This window comes from Amblyomma americanum, chromosome 7 (genome assembly GCF_052857255.1).
Source record: "Amblyomma americanum isolate KBUSLIRL-KWMA chromosome 7, ASM5285725v1, whole genome shotgun sequence".
NCBI classification, from domain to species: domain Eukaryota; kingdom Metazoa; phylum Arthropoda; class Arachnida; order Ixodida; family Ixodidae; genus Amblyomma; species Amblyomma americanum.
The window spans coordinates 68,754,301-68,768,211 of record NC_135503.1 but is presented as its reverse complement, the minus strand read 5'-3'; the positions used below and the strand labels follow the sequence as shown (position 1 = coordinate 68,768,211).

Here is a 13,911-nt window from a genome sequence, read left to right as displayed (position 1 = left end):
TGCTTTTTTTTAATTTAGAAAGCGAATGTATGAATTCGCGTAAAGAGTAAAAGAACGTAATATTAAACATAAGGGCAAATGTGCAGGGCTCGTTATTGAGGTGCTTAAATACGTTGAACTATCTTCCTGAAGAGTAGAGTATTATAACACCCTGCACAATGCGCCAACTACGAGGACGGAGTTTTCAGGCATGTCGTTATCGACGCTGCCGAATGCCTACTAGTATAGGCCATGCCATTCGCGTTTTAGAAGCGTCGTCAGTGTGCCAGAATTTATTTCACAAAATCTCGTCGGCGTGTTTTCACAGCGTCAGCCTGCCATCAGAGCGCGAGTGCACTGCTCAAAGGCATCTCCCCTTCTATTGAAAACAGAATGTTAGGTATTTGTCTATTATTTCCCGAATGCAGGCTGCCCAGCTGGCTCTCTAAATATTTTTATGTATTTCCCTTGCCCACTTTTAATACCCCTCTTTCTGTCTCTCCACTTCCTACCACCCCGTGAGTGAGCTTCCGTTGGAGCACAGTTATAAATGCGGCCGTTGCTGGAGCTGCAGCAGTCGAAAACATTGGCAAAAGAGGAAGTTTACTTCGAGCAGTGCAGGCAGCGAACCAAAAGGCAATAATTGTTGACGCATTTTTCAGTGGCGCTTCAAACAGCGCAACAAAGAAAACCATCTTTTGACCGGTCGAATTCACAAAGCTCCCGCCTAAACGCGTAGCTGATCTTAGCTTTATATACTTCACGATGTATAGATGGCTACGTTACACCTTTGAAGCGGTGATTTGTAGTGCAAACGGCACGAGGCCAAAGGAAGAGAAAAGACGACACAGCGCTACATATCATGTCTGACCAACGTGCTCACCAGTTCATGTTGAAGCGGGGGTCAGTGCTATTAACATGACATTTTTTTTTCTACTGAACATGACACTTGTTTCTATTGTTTGTAGCTCCCGAATATCACATGCCACGTATTTATTTCTCCTCTAAGAAATGCTCAAGTATGACATCGAACCTACCTCATGTTGGACTGTTTTTCCCTTCTCTTATGCTAGGAAAACTACGGCAGCCTTTTACAGCTCTCCACCGTGGATACATGCTTTCCTTTCTCCAACCATTGCTGCTTCAGCTGCTGCACGCAACATGCACAACTATGTATTCCGGGCTCTTCACTGTTCACTGCTTGAAGACGATGTCTACAGGGTAGCCTGCGCACCCTCTCATGCCTGCATCTCACTAGATAAGTTTTCAGAGTACCGCGCTCCTTTTACCTGCACCGCCGGGCTTGGAAGAAATATGGCTGCCACGGCCCAGTGTTGCCTCAACAGCGAACACTGTGCTTTGCAATGAAATCCCATAGAGCGGCGGGTCCAAAGCCTCTGCACTTTCCTCTAGGACCTACATATATATGCGCAAGATGTTGCTTCAACGAGTTACAATAATTATTCTTTCCCGTTTATACTCAGTGTCCGTTCGCGTACAAAAATCCGGTGGCGGGGAGAGGAGGTTCGCGGTACTCTGAAAACTTATACAGTGACTCTATGCATCTCCGGTATTGAGCGCCCTCTACCGCCTGCCACCGGGCTTCCGGGGATGTGGCATCAAATCTATAGAACCACAACACTTTCTACACCTCTGACCACATACTCGGTTAACGTGCTGCCAGACAACACTCTCATCAGCTCCCCTTACTTCTTGGAGGCATGATAGCACTACTTTCCGTCCAAGCAGCGTCACTCATAGTAGGATGTCAGTGGTTAGGACGCTCGACTACTGATCCGGAGTTCGCGGGTTCGAACCCGACCGCGGCGGCTGCGTTTTTATGGAGGAAAAACGCTAAGGCCCCCGTGTGCTTTGCGATGTCAGTGCACGTTAAAGATCCCCAGGTGGTCGAAATTATGCCGGAGCCCTCCACTACGGCACCTCTTCTTCCTTTCTTCTTTTACTCCCTCCTTTATCCCTTCCCTTACGGCGCAGTTCAGGTGTCCAAAGATATATGAGACAGATACTGCGCCATTTCCTTTCCCCCAAAACCAATTATTATTATATTATAGTAGGATGCCGTAAAATATCTCCATCTCCCGCGCTTCTTCTGACGTCAGCCGCCGGAGTAGGTGTGACGTTGCTGTTGCGCATCGGCCCGTCGGTGTCACACGTCGGTTAAAGCTGGGGACACTATGGAGGGCAGCAAAAGCCTCCCGTTGAAGCGCCTCCACTGCGCTCAAAAGCTCTCTACACATCTAGAGTGAAAGGTTGACACGCCTTCCTCTTGTCATCCTCACGAGCGCTTCAGGACGCCCCATTCGACGACGTACGGGTACGCCCTGCCCTTGACATTTATGCAGCGTGCCATCCTCGTGGTGCAATCGCCGGCGGCGTTACTGAGCAAGATAAGAGGCAAGAGCCTCGCAACATTCCCCTTGCTCCCATCGTGCCGCATTTGGGAACTATACGTTTATGTGCGCAAGGACCGCGTCGTATTTAACGCTCGACGTGGAAGAACCATTGGCCCGACGTTCGCTGGCCAATAGGCGCTTTTAAGCTGCAACCAAACCGTAGTAAATTTTATGTCCTAACACGGAGGTTTTGTCGTAACAGCGTTCCTGTTCTTAACGGTCTGTAACGGCTCTCTTTCGCACGGCAGTCGTGTGAAAGGAGACTACGATCCAGACAGGGAACCAGGGTCGATGGCCGTAATCGTTCGGGACACGGCAGACACGTGTTGCAAAATAGTTGCAAGAAGGCACATTGCGGTGTTGTATTCACTATAATCCATAGCTCCGCAGTTCGGCAAATCTTCCATGTCTGCCGTACTTTCGAGTAGAACGCGAATTCCCCTGAAGACAGGAGGCTCAGGCAATTAAGCCTTCAAAGACTGCCATGTATTCTCGCTTCAAGAGAGAAGCCTTCCACTTTCGCTGAGCTCAAATTGCGGAACCCGCTTTGTATTATGCGGTGGATGGCATCCAATGACACTCCCAATGTTGCCAACACCTTCAGAGGGACCTTGTCCATAGGAGCGATGACCCTAAACTTGCCTCCCGGGCTCCGGTGCCCTTTGGTAATGACCGTCAAGAGTCGATCATTGCCACCACTCTCTCGGCCTCTGCTTAGGGGCTTCTTCCCTTGTCGGGAACGCGCAATGCTACAATGTCGCAACGCCGAGGCAGATGCAGCGAACAACCCTCTATTAAGGGAAAACGGGCTCCTTTGCGCAACATTGGCTTGCGAATCTGTGCAGGCGAGTGTGTTGAACAACACGTCGGCCTCGCTTTAATGTAACGGCAGTTTCCCGGACCGATCGCAGCTGTCAGATAAGAGGCTTTAACCTTGCTTGTTTGCTTTGATGCGTACAAAAATGAGAAAAAAGACAATAAGAAACTTTCCCTTCACTTTAAATCTAGGCGGGGATTTCGGCTGAAGTACCGGCCTTTTCATTTATATCTTTATTATGAGGTACTTCGAGCGCTCCTTATTTTTCGGGATTCGCTACACGGCGCATTAGATACAGTCATTCGGAAAAGCATTGATTTGAACCTCCATTTTGGTCTTGTTCTTCGCATTAATTTTGCAACTAGCCGATTGTCTGCCATCGTATCCTGTATGACTGTTGCCGAACGTATTTCGTGTGGAACGTTGATGGGCCTGTCTCGCCCGCACCTTTAATTCACGCAGTTCCTTCGTGAACAAAAACATATCCGATTAGCTCCTATAAGTTTTATTTGCATGTAAAACGAATATTAGGCACAGGAAAAAAAAACAGTGGCTCACTTCTGCTGGTACGACTGAGGACGCACCGTTTGATCAAGAAATGCATCTACAAAAGGAGAGCTGTATTTTCCTTTACAGTTGCTTCTGAAAGTGTGCTGTTTATGATACTATGTTATTTTATTATGACAGCAGCGAATAGCGGCACCCAATCTTTTCAAACACAATATAATACGTTACAGTTTAGTTACTTGCTTCAAATAACCGACATACTCGACGACATTATGAGCAGCGAAGAAAGGTGTCTTTCGCAGCTAAACTATGGTACCTCTGGCATTTAGAATGTTTCAACTTGGTGAGTGTTGGATGATGAGATAGCGTAACAGGGCTTGCAGGAGAACTATCGCAAAGGAGCTGGCTGAAAATACTTTCCTAACGAGGGAAGTCCGAGGGAATGGGTTGACAATGTTGAAGAATCACCCCCCCCCCCTTTCCCCCGTCTTCCTGTCTCCTATCTAACACACAACTTGTTTCTTTCCGTATCCCGAAAAGCCAAATGCACGACACCCCTGCATCATCTAGGTCTGGTTAAGTTTGTAGCTTTGTCGTCCTACGATATTTAACAGTGTGTGTTTTGGGTTCTGCACATTTCGTAACCTGTAAATAGTCAATATTCGGCATACACGGTAACCCCAACGTACGTTCCCCCAGCGATAACATTTGTTGAGGTGGCCGTCCATGTCCTTTAAGAAGCAGCAATGGTACACCGCAAAATAAAATCGACAGTAGATGGTCAGCGCTCGCTCTGTCCCTACCTGGTCCCGTCCTTCGCGCTGTTTTCAAGAATGAACCTACAACAAAAAGCTCAACTTTCTACGCTTGTATTTTTGTGAGCTAACCTGGGAAGCGGAGATTAAATTAATTTGTTTTAACCTGAGTTCAATGCGAGTTTTTTTTTTTCCTGTGCCGTGATTTGTTTAAGTCAGGGTCCAACAAAAAAAGATTGCCAATAAAGGAAACGTCCTAGGCACCGACGTAATTACCCCGCAAGCTTGCCTTCGCCGGTTATAATTATGATGAATGAGCGATCGCGTATTTACCGGGTGCCTGGAAGCATGTCCAGGGGCACAGGGTGTATCAAGGCAAAAAACGGAAGCGAAGCAGCAAGCTACAAAGCGCGCAATGCGAGAACAGCGAGAGGAAAAACAGAAGGGCATTCGATCCGGGCCACGCGTTGTAGGAGCGAGAGGCAATGGCGGCCTCGCCCCGGACGGCCCTGAAAGGCACCCCCAAAAGTCTGGCTTCCCCGTATCGATCCGAAATGCGGGAAGCACGGCAGACGGTGGGTCTCACGCAAAAACTCGGGGGCTTGGCCCGCCCTGAACGAACCACGGCGGCGCTGCTGGCGCGGCTACCGTACGACGCGCCCGCCCTTACCCAACGCCTCGTTATGACGTCAGCATTGACGTCAGCACCACGTGACCATGAACATCACTCGCTCGTCGTCGAAGGCCGCGGCGAGGCAGCGGGTACAGAAGGCTCCGTCGCCCTCTCTGCCCGTTTGCTTCCTTCTCTCCCACAGTAAGAAAATATCAATGAGAAATTCTGAGGAGAAGAGATAGAACGAAAAAAAGTTCTGGCTGTAGATGACGAGGGTAAGTGCAAAGAAAAATGGAAGAAAGATACGGCCGCGCCCTTTCCCTCAAAAGCGGTGGATTTTTCGATGCGGCAACGTGTTCCTTGTCGGAGCAGTACGGAATCGCAAAGTGAATCCAGCCACCGGAGTGGGCGGCAAGTTTACTGACCCCACCATGCAGCTCGGAGTGCTCTCGGCATGCGATGGCTTGTTCTCTGCTATAGCGCTGATGCAAGAGACCGAGTCGCTCGTGTCGCAGCGGAGGCTATAGCGTCGTTCTATTTCGAGCATGTCGGTTTGTAATAGCCGTCGAGTGCGCTGCGTTGTAACCGCTGCTCTAAGTGGAAGACGCAGGAACCGCTTTATGGTTGAGCTCGGCTTAATGATGATTTAGTTATCACAAATAAATTATAGTAACGTTGTACGATAGCTGAGAAGACAGTGTACTCTTTTTTTGAAGCGAAGTCACGACTTTTCAAAACGCGTTGTTACAAGACGAAGATTTGTGAACTACATCATTCATTTTGATTTTAATTTTATCATTGTTCATGCTTCAAATATGATCCCTTCGCTTGGCGTTGGGTGTCTGGTATCTTTGGAACTGATGCATTCTTGGTTGTTCTTTGAAGAAAAAGTTTTCCAAGCCCATTGCTACCTGTGCGAGTGGTGTTTTTTCTCTCTCTCAAATGAAACGAACTGCCTCATTCTGAATAAGCTCTAGCGAGTGAATATCTTTCGGAGTGTACGGATCCCGAGCAACAGAAACGCATGAAAGTATTTACGCTAGCGGCTTAACATTAGTATGAATTTGGTTTAACCTGCGTTACAAGTATCAAAACTCGATAAACGTCATAGAGCCTATTTCTGAAATAGCAGCAGTCAATTATTCATAATGGGCGACCTCACTAACATCACGTTTCTGAAGGCAATACCTGTAAACACTAACATTTATTTTTTGTATCTCTAACTCAGACGCACAGCCTTATTGACACTGCAGTTCATGTTTGGTTTTTCACATCAGCGTCTGATTTTGAGCAAAAATACCTGGGAAGAGTCGAGATCTGTGAGAGATGTATCTGCAAGGATGACACAACTGTCTGCGAACAATGTTATTAATGGCGACTGGGAAATTGTGTGTTAAACCATTTGTGTGAATTGAAAAGCAAAAGCACTAACATACATTTATGAAGAACGTAGGAAGCAGTACCATGTAAATCAGAAAGGGCGTCTTTCATGTCACCAAATTGAGTTCGGTTACTTAAACAGGCGCGAATCTATTAAAGAAAATACGAAGTCTAACTGTATTTTTTAAAGAATAATCCTATTCTGCGCCTTGTCAAAACTGTAGCCCTGTCTTGGAGCAAGCCGTCAGCTTTTTCTGAATGATCTCGTAAGCTGAAGAAGTCATGGACAGTAAGTACTTCAGTAATGGTAGACGTGCCCTTCCTGAATCCACCCAGTAGCGGGAATTCGCAGCAGGCAGTTTCCGAGCTAATTCATGTTGTAAATATTGCGAGTACCCTGAAGATATAAATTGGTGAGCTTCCAAGTCGTTCAAGTTTCCTTTTCTAACAATATACGGATTCACCCAAAGTTTCCGGCGCTTATTTTGTAAGTCGAGGTACAGGTCTTTATAACACATACATGCCGAAGCTGAAATATCTTGCCGGACGCTACAGCAACTTTAAGTGGAGAATGAAGACCTCTGAGCATATGAGAATTGCCACTGTGTGCCAAATGATGGCGAGAACATTGGGAGGAACGCGGTACTCAACAAGACAAGAACATCGCGGTCAGCTTAAGGCAGCCGTGATTCCCCACTTGGCCACAACGAGTGCCGACTGCTATGCCAGTGTCAGCAACACTTAGTGCTGTTGGTGTTAAGACTGTCCTTCAGGTATCGCTGGTCCCTTCGTCAATTTGAGCTGTCACGGCTCATCGCGTTCAGCCTTCTACGCTGTCCTCCCTTTTCTACCCGCTCTTTTCTCTTTTCGTCACCTTTCCCCTCCCTTCCCCCCCCCCCCCCCCTCCTGTTAGGTTAGCAAACTGTGCCGTGGTTAAGCTGCCCGGGTTTCCAGCTTTCCTGTTTTCTCTGTTTTTGTTTTGTTGCTGCTGCTAAGCAAAGTCTCTGTATTTTTAGTACTTCCTTCCTTCGAACCCTGTTCGTTCTAGCTTGTCTAGTCTCACTTGTCATAACTAATTTGTTACAGCAAAGCGGCTCGGCTGACAGCCAACTACAGAGCTTCTGAAAATTTCCTAGAGGTAAAAGAGGCACTGCGGTATTTCGTCTACCGCTGGTTGGCCCACAAGTGCCGGGCGGTACACACTATGTATTTGGTTTTCCAGGAAACATGGACTTAGTCCTGAGAATTCTACTTTTCTACATAGAAACATCCCAAAAATGCTTTGGTATTTTCCATACGAGGTTAATATCGAACATTCACTTGCGGTAAGTTTGATAAGGCAGTGAAAAACGCCCGTTAAAAATATTTGAGTGCAGTGAGGAGCATTGCGGTGCAGCACTGGTTTCACAGCAGAATCCAGGTTTCTGTCCCAACACTAGCCAAGGCAATTACGAAGGGCGCACTAATGGCTTTCAGCGTGGTGGATGAAGCTAGTGCTCATTAAGAAACGCGAATAGACGGTGGCATCTCTTTTTTTTCTTTACGCTGCTTTGAGAAACTACATTTGGCAAACGCTTCATGCCGCGGTTTTCTGCCAAAGCCTGTCTTCGTCTAAGTGCAAAGCGACTTGTTTAACCTCAAATCGCGTCGCTTCGAAGTCTAAGCTGTCCTTAGGCAGCGCGTCTCTCCTAATGAAAAACACGTGCAGGCAGTAGCGTAACTAGAAAGCACAAAAGCAAGGGTGGAAACAAGGAAAGTACGTGATGCTTTACGTTAGTGCTCATCCAGTTCCCTGTACTCCAGTGCAAATTAACAGGCTCTTCCCTGAGAGGGAACCACAGGCAGTATTAGTCCTAGTTGACACACCGCGAGATTAATAATAATAATAATTGGTTTTTGGGGAAAGGAAATGGTGCAGTATCTGTCTCATGTATCGTTGGACACCTGAACCGCGCCGTAAGGGAAGGGATAAAGGAGGGAGTGAAAGAAGAAAGGATGAAAGAGGTGCCGTAGTGGAGGCCTCCGTAATAATTTCGACCACCTGGGGATCTTTAACGTGCACTGACCTCGCACAGCACACGGGCGCCTTAGCGTTTTGCCTCCATAAAAACGCAGCCGCCGCGGTCGGGTTCGATTCCGGGAACTCCGGATCAGTAGCCGAGACACCGCGAGATTGTGCCTCCTGGAAGCGCTGTTCGTTGTTACGGTATCAGTAGCCTGAATCAGTAGTCTCCGATGTGAAACCAGCACATTGGTTGGAACCTCGAAGCAACGCTCGCATTACTACATCACAGAGCCGTGAACTATGTAAACACTATTGAAGAAGAGCTTACTGAGATACGATAAACGAGGCACAGCAATTTTCGAAGCCTCACTGCGGCCCTGGCAAAAGTAGAGAACGGTGAAGGGCGGAAGAGGATAACCAGAAAGGCGCAAATTTCTCTGTCAGAGCCCAAATATATAACCTCGTTAACTAGTTAGGTTAGACGCAACACGAAGAAAACCAAAATTTACAAAAACAAAACTAATCATCGACATCTTAAACGATATGGTCGAACACACACCACAAAAATAATACTAATAACCGCACGTTTTGGTCACAGAAGCAACCTCTGCGGTCGCAAGGCGAATGACTAGCCGTTTCTAGGGGGACCGAGCAATCACCAACACAAGAAAACTCCCAAACCGCAAGCAAATAACGTTTGAAAAAATAGCCAACACACTACACGTAATCACAAAGATCAGGAGACCAAGAAGCACCGATGGATGGAAAACCAAGTGATTTATTAAAAACATCTGACCGCCAATCGGCTCCCATGGCTGGAGACCACTTACGGTATGATGATATTATACATATTTTTAGCCCAACCATCACGAGCGCTCGTGTTTGCCTTTGTTCTTTGTGTTCCTGTCCTGGTAGCGCTAAAAATATGTATAATTTGTCACAAATCCAACTAGCCCACCGTCTAACTCTTTTAAAGTATGATAATATCTAATATTGTTCCTTTCCTCCTTTGACCCTCGTTATCAAACGCTTTTCTTCTTTCAAGATTTGATTTTTTTTTACAAAACTGTCATTTTGGTACTAACCTGTTTAATTATATTTTAAAGTTAGCACTCACTGCCTTCGACCAACGAAACAACAGTTATGCGGGAAAAGACCCTCTGGCTGCTCTCGAACTGCAACCTGCCCTCCACTTCATCCGTGATAGTGCGCTGAGAGACGTCTCTCTTCTGGCCTCAGTCTACTATAACTGCCCGGCCCTGTTAAAGGGCACGAAGTCCGCAGAGTGTGACTTGGCTGAAAGGTGCAGTGGGATACACATAATAGAGAGATTTAGCATATAGATCGCGAACGGCGTTCAGCCGGCGTGATCCGCTTACGCGGAGACCCAGCTGCACCTGCGGAATTGATTGCGCGCGCTGTCCCGGCGCCGTCTGCGCATGCGCTGATAGCTCACCGCGGGAGTGGATTGCGGTAGCGGATTACAGGTCACGCTATGAATGAGTAAACGATATCGGGCTGCTTAATCTGACGCTCACACACAACGAGCAGATGCGTAGGATTTAACGATTCTTCAGCGCGAACCAGGTTGCCGCTGAGTCAAATACTTATGCAGTACGCCCTAGCGGACTTGACGACCTGCAACAACACTTTGGAGTGTGTTGCGAATACAGAAGAGTCCCCTGCTCCAAATACTTCCCTGCTGTGGATGCCGAGGTCTGCGATGAAAAAGAACTTTTTAAAATAACGTTTCGCCGTCTCTGTAACTAGGACAGTCCACGTGAGGAAATAAAAAAATCGCATGAGACATAGAAATCGAAAAAAGCGGCAAAGCATTACCAGCAAAGTCAATAAAGGGGCAGGTTGGGGCTCTCTTCTACGATAATTGCTCTCTTTCGTTTATATTATTTGCGTATTTGGCTGGAGCGTATTGGCGCTGGATTAAATCGATGTGCACCGGAGCGCGCTCACATAGACCACAAAAGGTGCGCAGAGATGAAAAAGGACAGAAAGAGAGAGAGAGAAGAAAAAATAAAACAGAAACAAACGAATTGCTAGAGCCGGATATTTTCAGCGACGAGAACCTCTTTTCAGCAGCGCCGGTGTTTCCCAGTTTCGCAGGAATTCCGCTCGCTCAGCTCCCGCGTGCGCCAGGAGACCCGAGGTTGCACCGAGGAGCCGAGTCGGCGACGGAGCTGTTCCAAACTCTTTCTTCGGCGCCGGAAGAATAAAGATATGTGCAGAAAAAGAAAAGCTAAACTATAGGAAAGCGTGGGGATAAAGAACGATGACAAACAAAAGAGAAGCTGGCTTGCCCGAGCTGTGGCAGTAAATCACGGGGTTACTTACTGTATACGTCACGCCCAAGTCGCGCACAATGTTTCGCCCAGTAAACGGGTGTCGGGTGACCAAGCCGGGTTCGGCAGTGCAGGAAATAAGAGAATGAAAAATAAAAAAAAAGCGTAGGAGGCTAAAATAGAGAAGTATGGGCTGTTACATTTGCGCCGAGGGTTTCCGTTTGGTCTCTGTTAACACCTAACACTTGGCAAATGTTCTTTCTCTAGCGGTGTGGTACATACCCGGCTGGTCTTGCTCCCGTGTTTCGCTCTATAGTACTGCATACGTAAACCTTGTGTAGAGCGCTCGAGCAGTGATCTGCCCGGCATAAAAGTCGACACCTCGTCGTAGGGTCTCACTTTTAAAGGGTGCGCTTGCGCGGAGGTAGAGCCACATGAACCTGCAAGCAAGGTGGGCGCAAGCGCAAACCAAGGACTGCTTTCTAATTTCACTTTTGGCTGCTTGGTGCAGACTGCTCGAGCGCTCTGCACAAGGATGATGTAGACTGTACAACTGCGAGAGATATGAAACAGAACATCTTATTACGCTACCATTGCTACCCAAGCATGAGTCTGTCTTTTTAAAGCGTTAGCGTTAAGACTCTCATTCCGCACAAAATTCGACGTCATCGGCACCCTACCTGGGGTTGTGAACGAAAAATGCCCCGGGGTATCCAGGAAAACCAACCTACGGTTAACCTGTGTCACAGTCGTGTACAAAGATTTTGAAAATTGAAACACTATGAAATACTGGTAGAGAAATATTAAATGTAATGGTCCATTCTTACGATATGCAGTAAGATCTTTCTTTTATAGTGCTTCCATCCCTCGCATCGATCAGTTAAGACTGCCATAGAAAACCAATGGGGAACGCTTTAGACTCTAGAAAGAAACGCTAATAGCAACAAAAAAAATGCAAACCGGCCGACGGGAGATCTGCGGACATAGGGGTTGTTATAGTGAAAAGAAATCTAAGGTCTGACGAAATCTCGTCTGGTCGGGTAGTAAGTAACTCATTTCAACAGAAAAAAAAGGCAGACGCCGACCAAAGGTTTTTGTGAAAACAAACATTTCGGCTTCCGTACGGAAGCCTTGTTCACTAAATTTTTATTGTAGAACCGCGACGCTTAAATAGGCTTCAATAATCGTCCCAGGCATCTTGCATAGGTTGGCGGGAGATTTCCGGTGTTACGATTAAGTCTTTTTTCGGTGGTCTGAATCACCAAGGGCTCGAGATACTGGCATGAAAGCCAGTTCTTTTCTTTGGCGATGATAGAAGCCATTTCCCAGAAGATACCATGACCTGCCGATACGGCGTGCTCCGCAAGTGCGTTGGAAGTGACTTTCTTGTTCTTCACGTCCGACATGTGTTCATTCAGACGCCTTTCAAAATTCCCGCCCTCGCCGATGTAAACATAGCCGCACTTGGCGCAGGGGATTCTGTACACAACACCCGGAAATTTTTCTTTCTTTAGTTTGTCCTTGACATTCACGAGCTCGTGCCGTAACTTGCGGGAGGGAACGTGGGAAACGTGTACGTCGTAAGTGCGCAGGACACGTCCCAGTGCTTCACTTATGCCCGGTACATAAGGTATGGCGACACGTGCTTTGCAATGGCTGCCAACCGGTTCCTATGACCGCACCAAGCGACGTTCAACGGAGTCAAAAAAATTTCTAGGGTAGCAGCAGTTCATCAAATCACGACGCATTTGTATCAAGTCCGAGGCACTATCTTCAGGTCTTGAGCAGATTTTTCGGGATCGTTGAATTAGCGAAGCCGCAACTGCACGTTTGTGGCATGCCGGGTTAACAGAGTTAAAATGCAGGTATCTGCCCGCGTGGGTGGGCTTGCTGAAGACTTGAAACAAAAGGCGGCGGGAATCTCTCTCAACTGACACGTCCAAAAAAGGGAGACGGTTGGCAACCTCCTCCTCAACAGTAAACGAAATGGCGTCAGCGATGCTGTTGATGTCCTCTGTGAAGGCGGGGAGTGCACCCTTTTTTATGATGCAAAAGCAATCATCAACATATCGCAGGAAGATCTTAGGCCGAGGTTGGAAAGACGCCAGAGCTTGGTTTTCTATAGCTTCCAAGGTCAGGTTAGCAGCCGTGACCGAAATGGCCGCGCCCATTGCTGTTCCATGCACCTGTTTGTAGAAGGTGCCTCGGAATACGAAATACGTGTTTTCTAGGCAAAATTTCAAGAGCCTCAACAGGTCCGGCGCCTCGAAAGGTGTTCTTTCGCCGAGCTTCTCGTCTGAGTGAAGGGCAGCGCCGCATACATCCACCGCTAGATCCACAGGGACGCTTGTGAACAGAGACTTGACGTCGAAGGACACCATTAAGTCATCGTCATCCAAGGAAATGTCACGCACCTTTCCGATGAACTCGTACGAGTTCCGTATAAACGTGGATCCTTTCCCGACTAGTGGCGCGAAGACGCGGTGAAGATAGCCCGCGAGCTCGTACAAGGGGAAACGGGTGAAGTCCACTATCGGTCGCATAGGGACGCCCTCCTTGTGGATCTTTGGAAAGCCATACAACGCAGGCGCGGACCCATTGTGACAGAGGAGCCTGAAGTATAGTGACCTATGGTGAGGCGGTACGAAGTGGAAGATGTCAACAAGTAGTTTCTGCAGCTCTCGTTCTAACTTGGATGTAGGGTCTTTCTTGAGAGCGACGTAAGTGCTCCTGCCCTGCAGAAGATCCAGCATCTTTTTGTCGTAGTCTGTTCTGTTCAACATGACAGTGGCATTACCCTTGTCGGCGGGGAGGATAACAATATCCTGGTTCCTCCGCAGGCTGTTGACAGCACTGCGTTCCTCAGCAAGCATGTGAATGGGCTGACGGCTTGGAAGTTTAGCAAGAATGCCCACTGCCCGTGTTCGTGCCTCATCATGGCGACTGCGGTCCACTTTGCCAATTGCACGTTCGACAGCACATATTATTTTTCTTTTCTCCTGTGCAGGTCCCGCGTTGAAGTTTAGTCCAAGTTCAAGCACGGCTAGCTCTGGTTGAGTCGGCTTGTAGGTAGAAAGACTGTATACGGTCGAACGGGTGCCGCCAGGGAAAATTGGCAGGGTTGACTTCCTTGTGGCGAGGCAT

At 47.7% G+C, this 13,911-nt stretch overlaps 1 protein-coding gene across 1 annotated transcript; it reads right to left on the bottom strand.

The window, feature by feature from the left end:
* Positions 1-11,168: 11,168 nt before the first annotated feature.
* Positions 11,169-13,640, bottom strand: LOC144097778 (uncharacterized). Its single transcript, XM_077630411.1, has 2 exons — positions 13,089-13,640; positions 11,169-11,207 (listed from the first exon to the last, which is right to left on the bottom strand). The coding sequence occupies exons 1-2, from the start codon at positions 13,638-13,640 to the stop codon at positions 11,169-11,171; spliced, it is 591 nt and encodes a 196-aa protein (XP_077486537.1).
* Between the last annotated feature and the right edge of the window lie 271 nt (positions 13,641-13,911).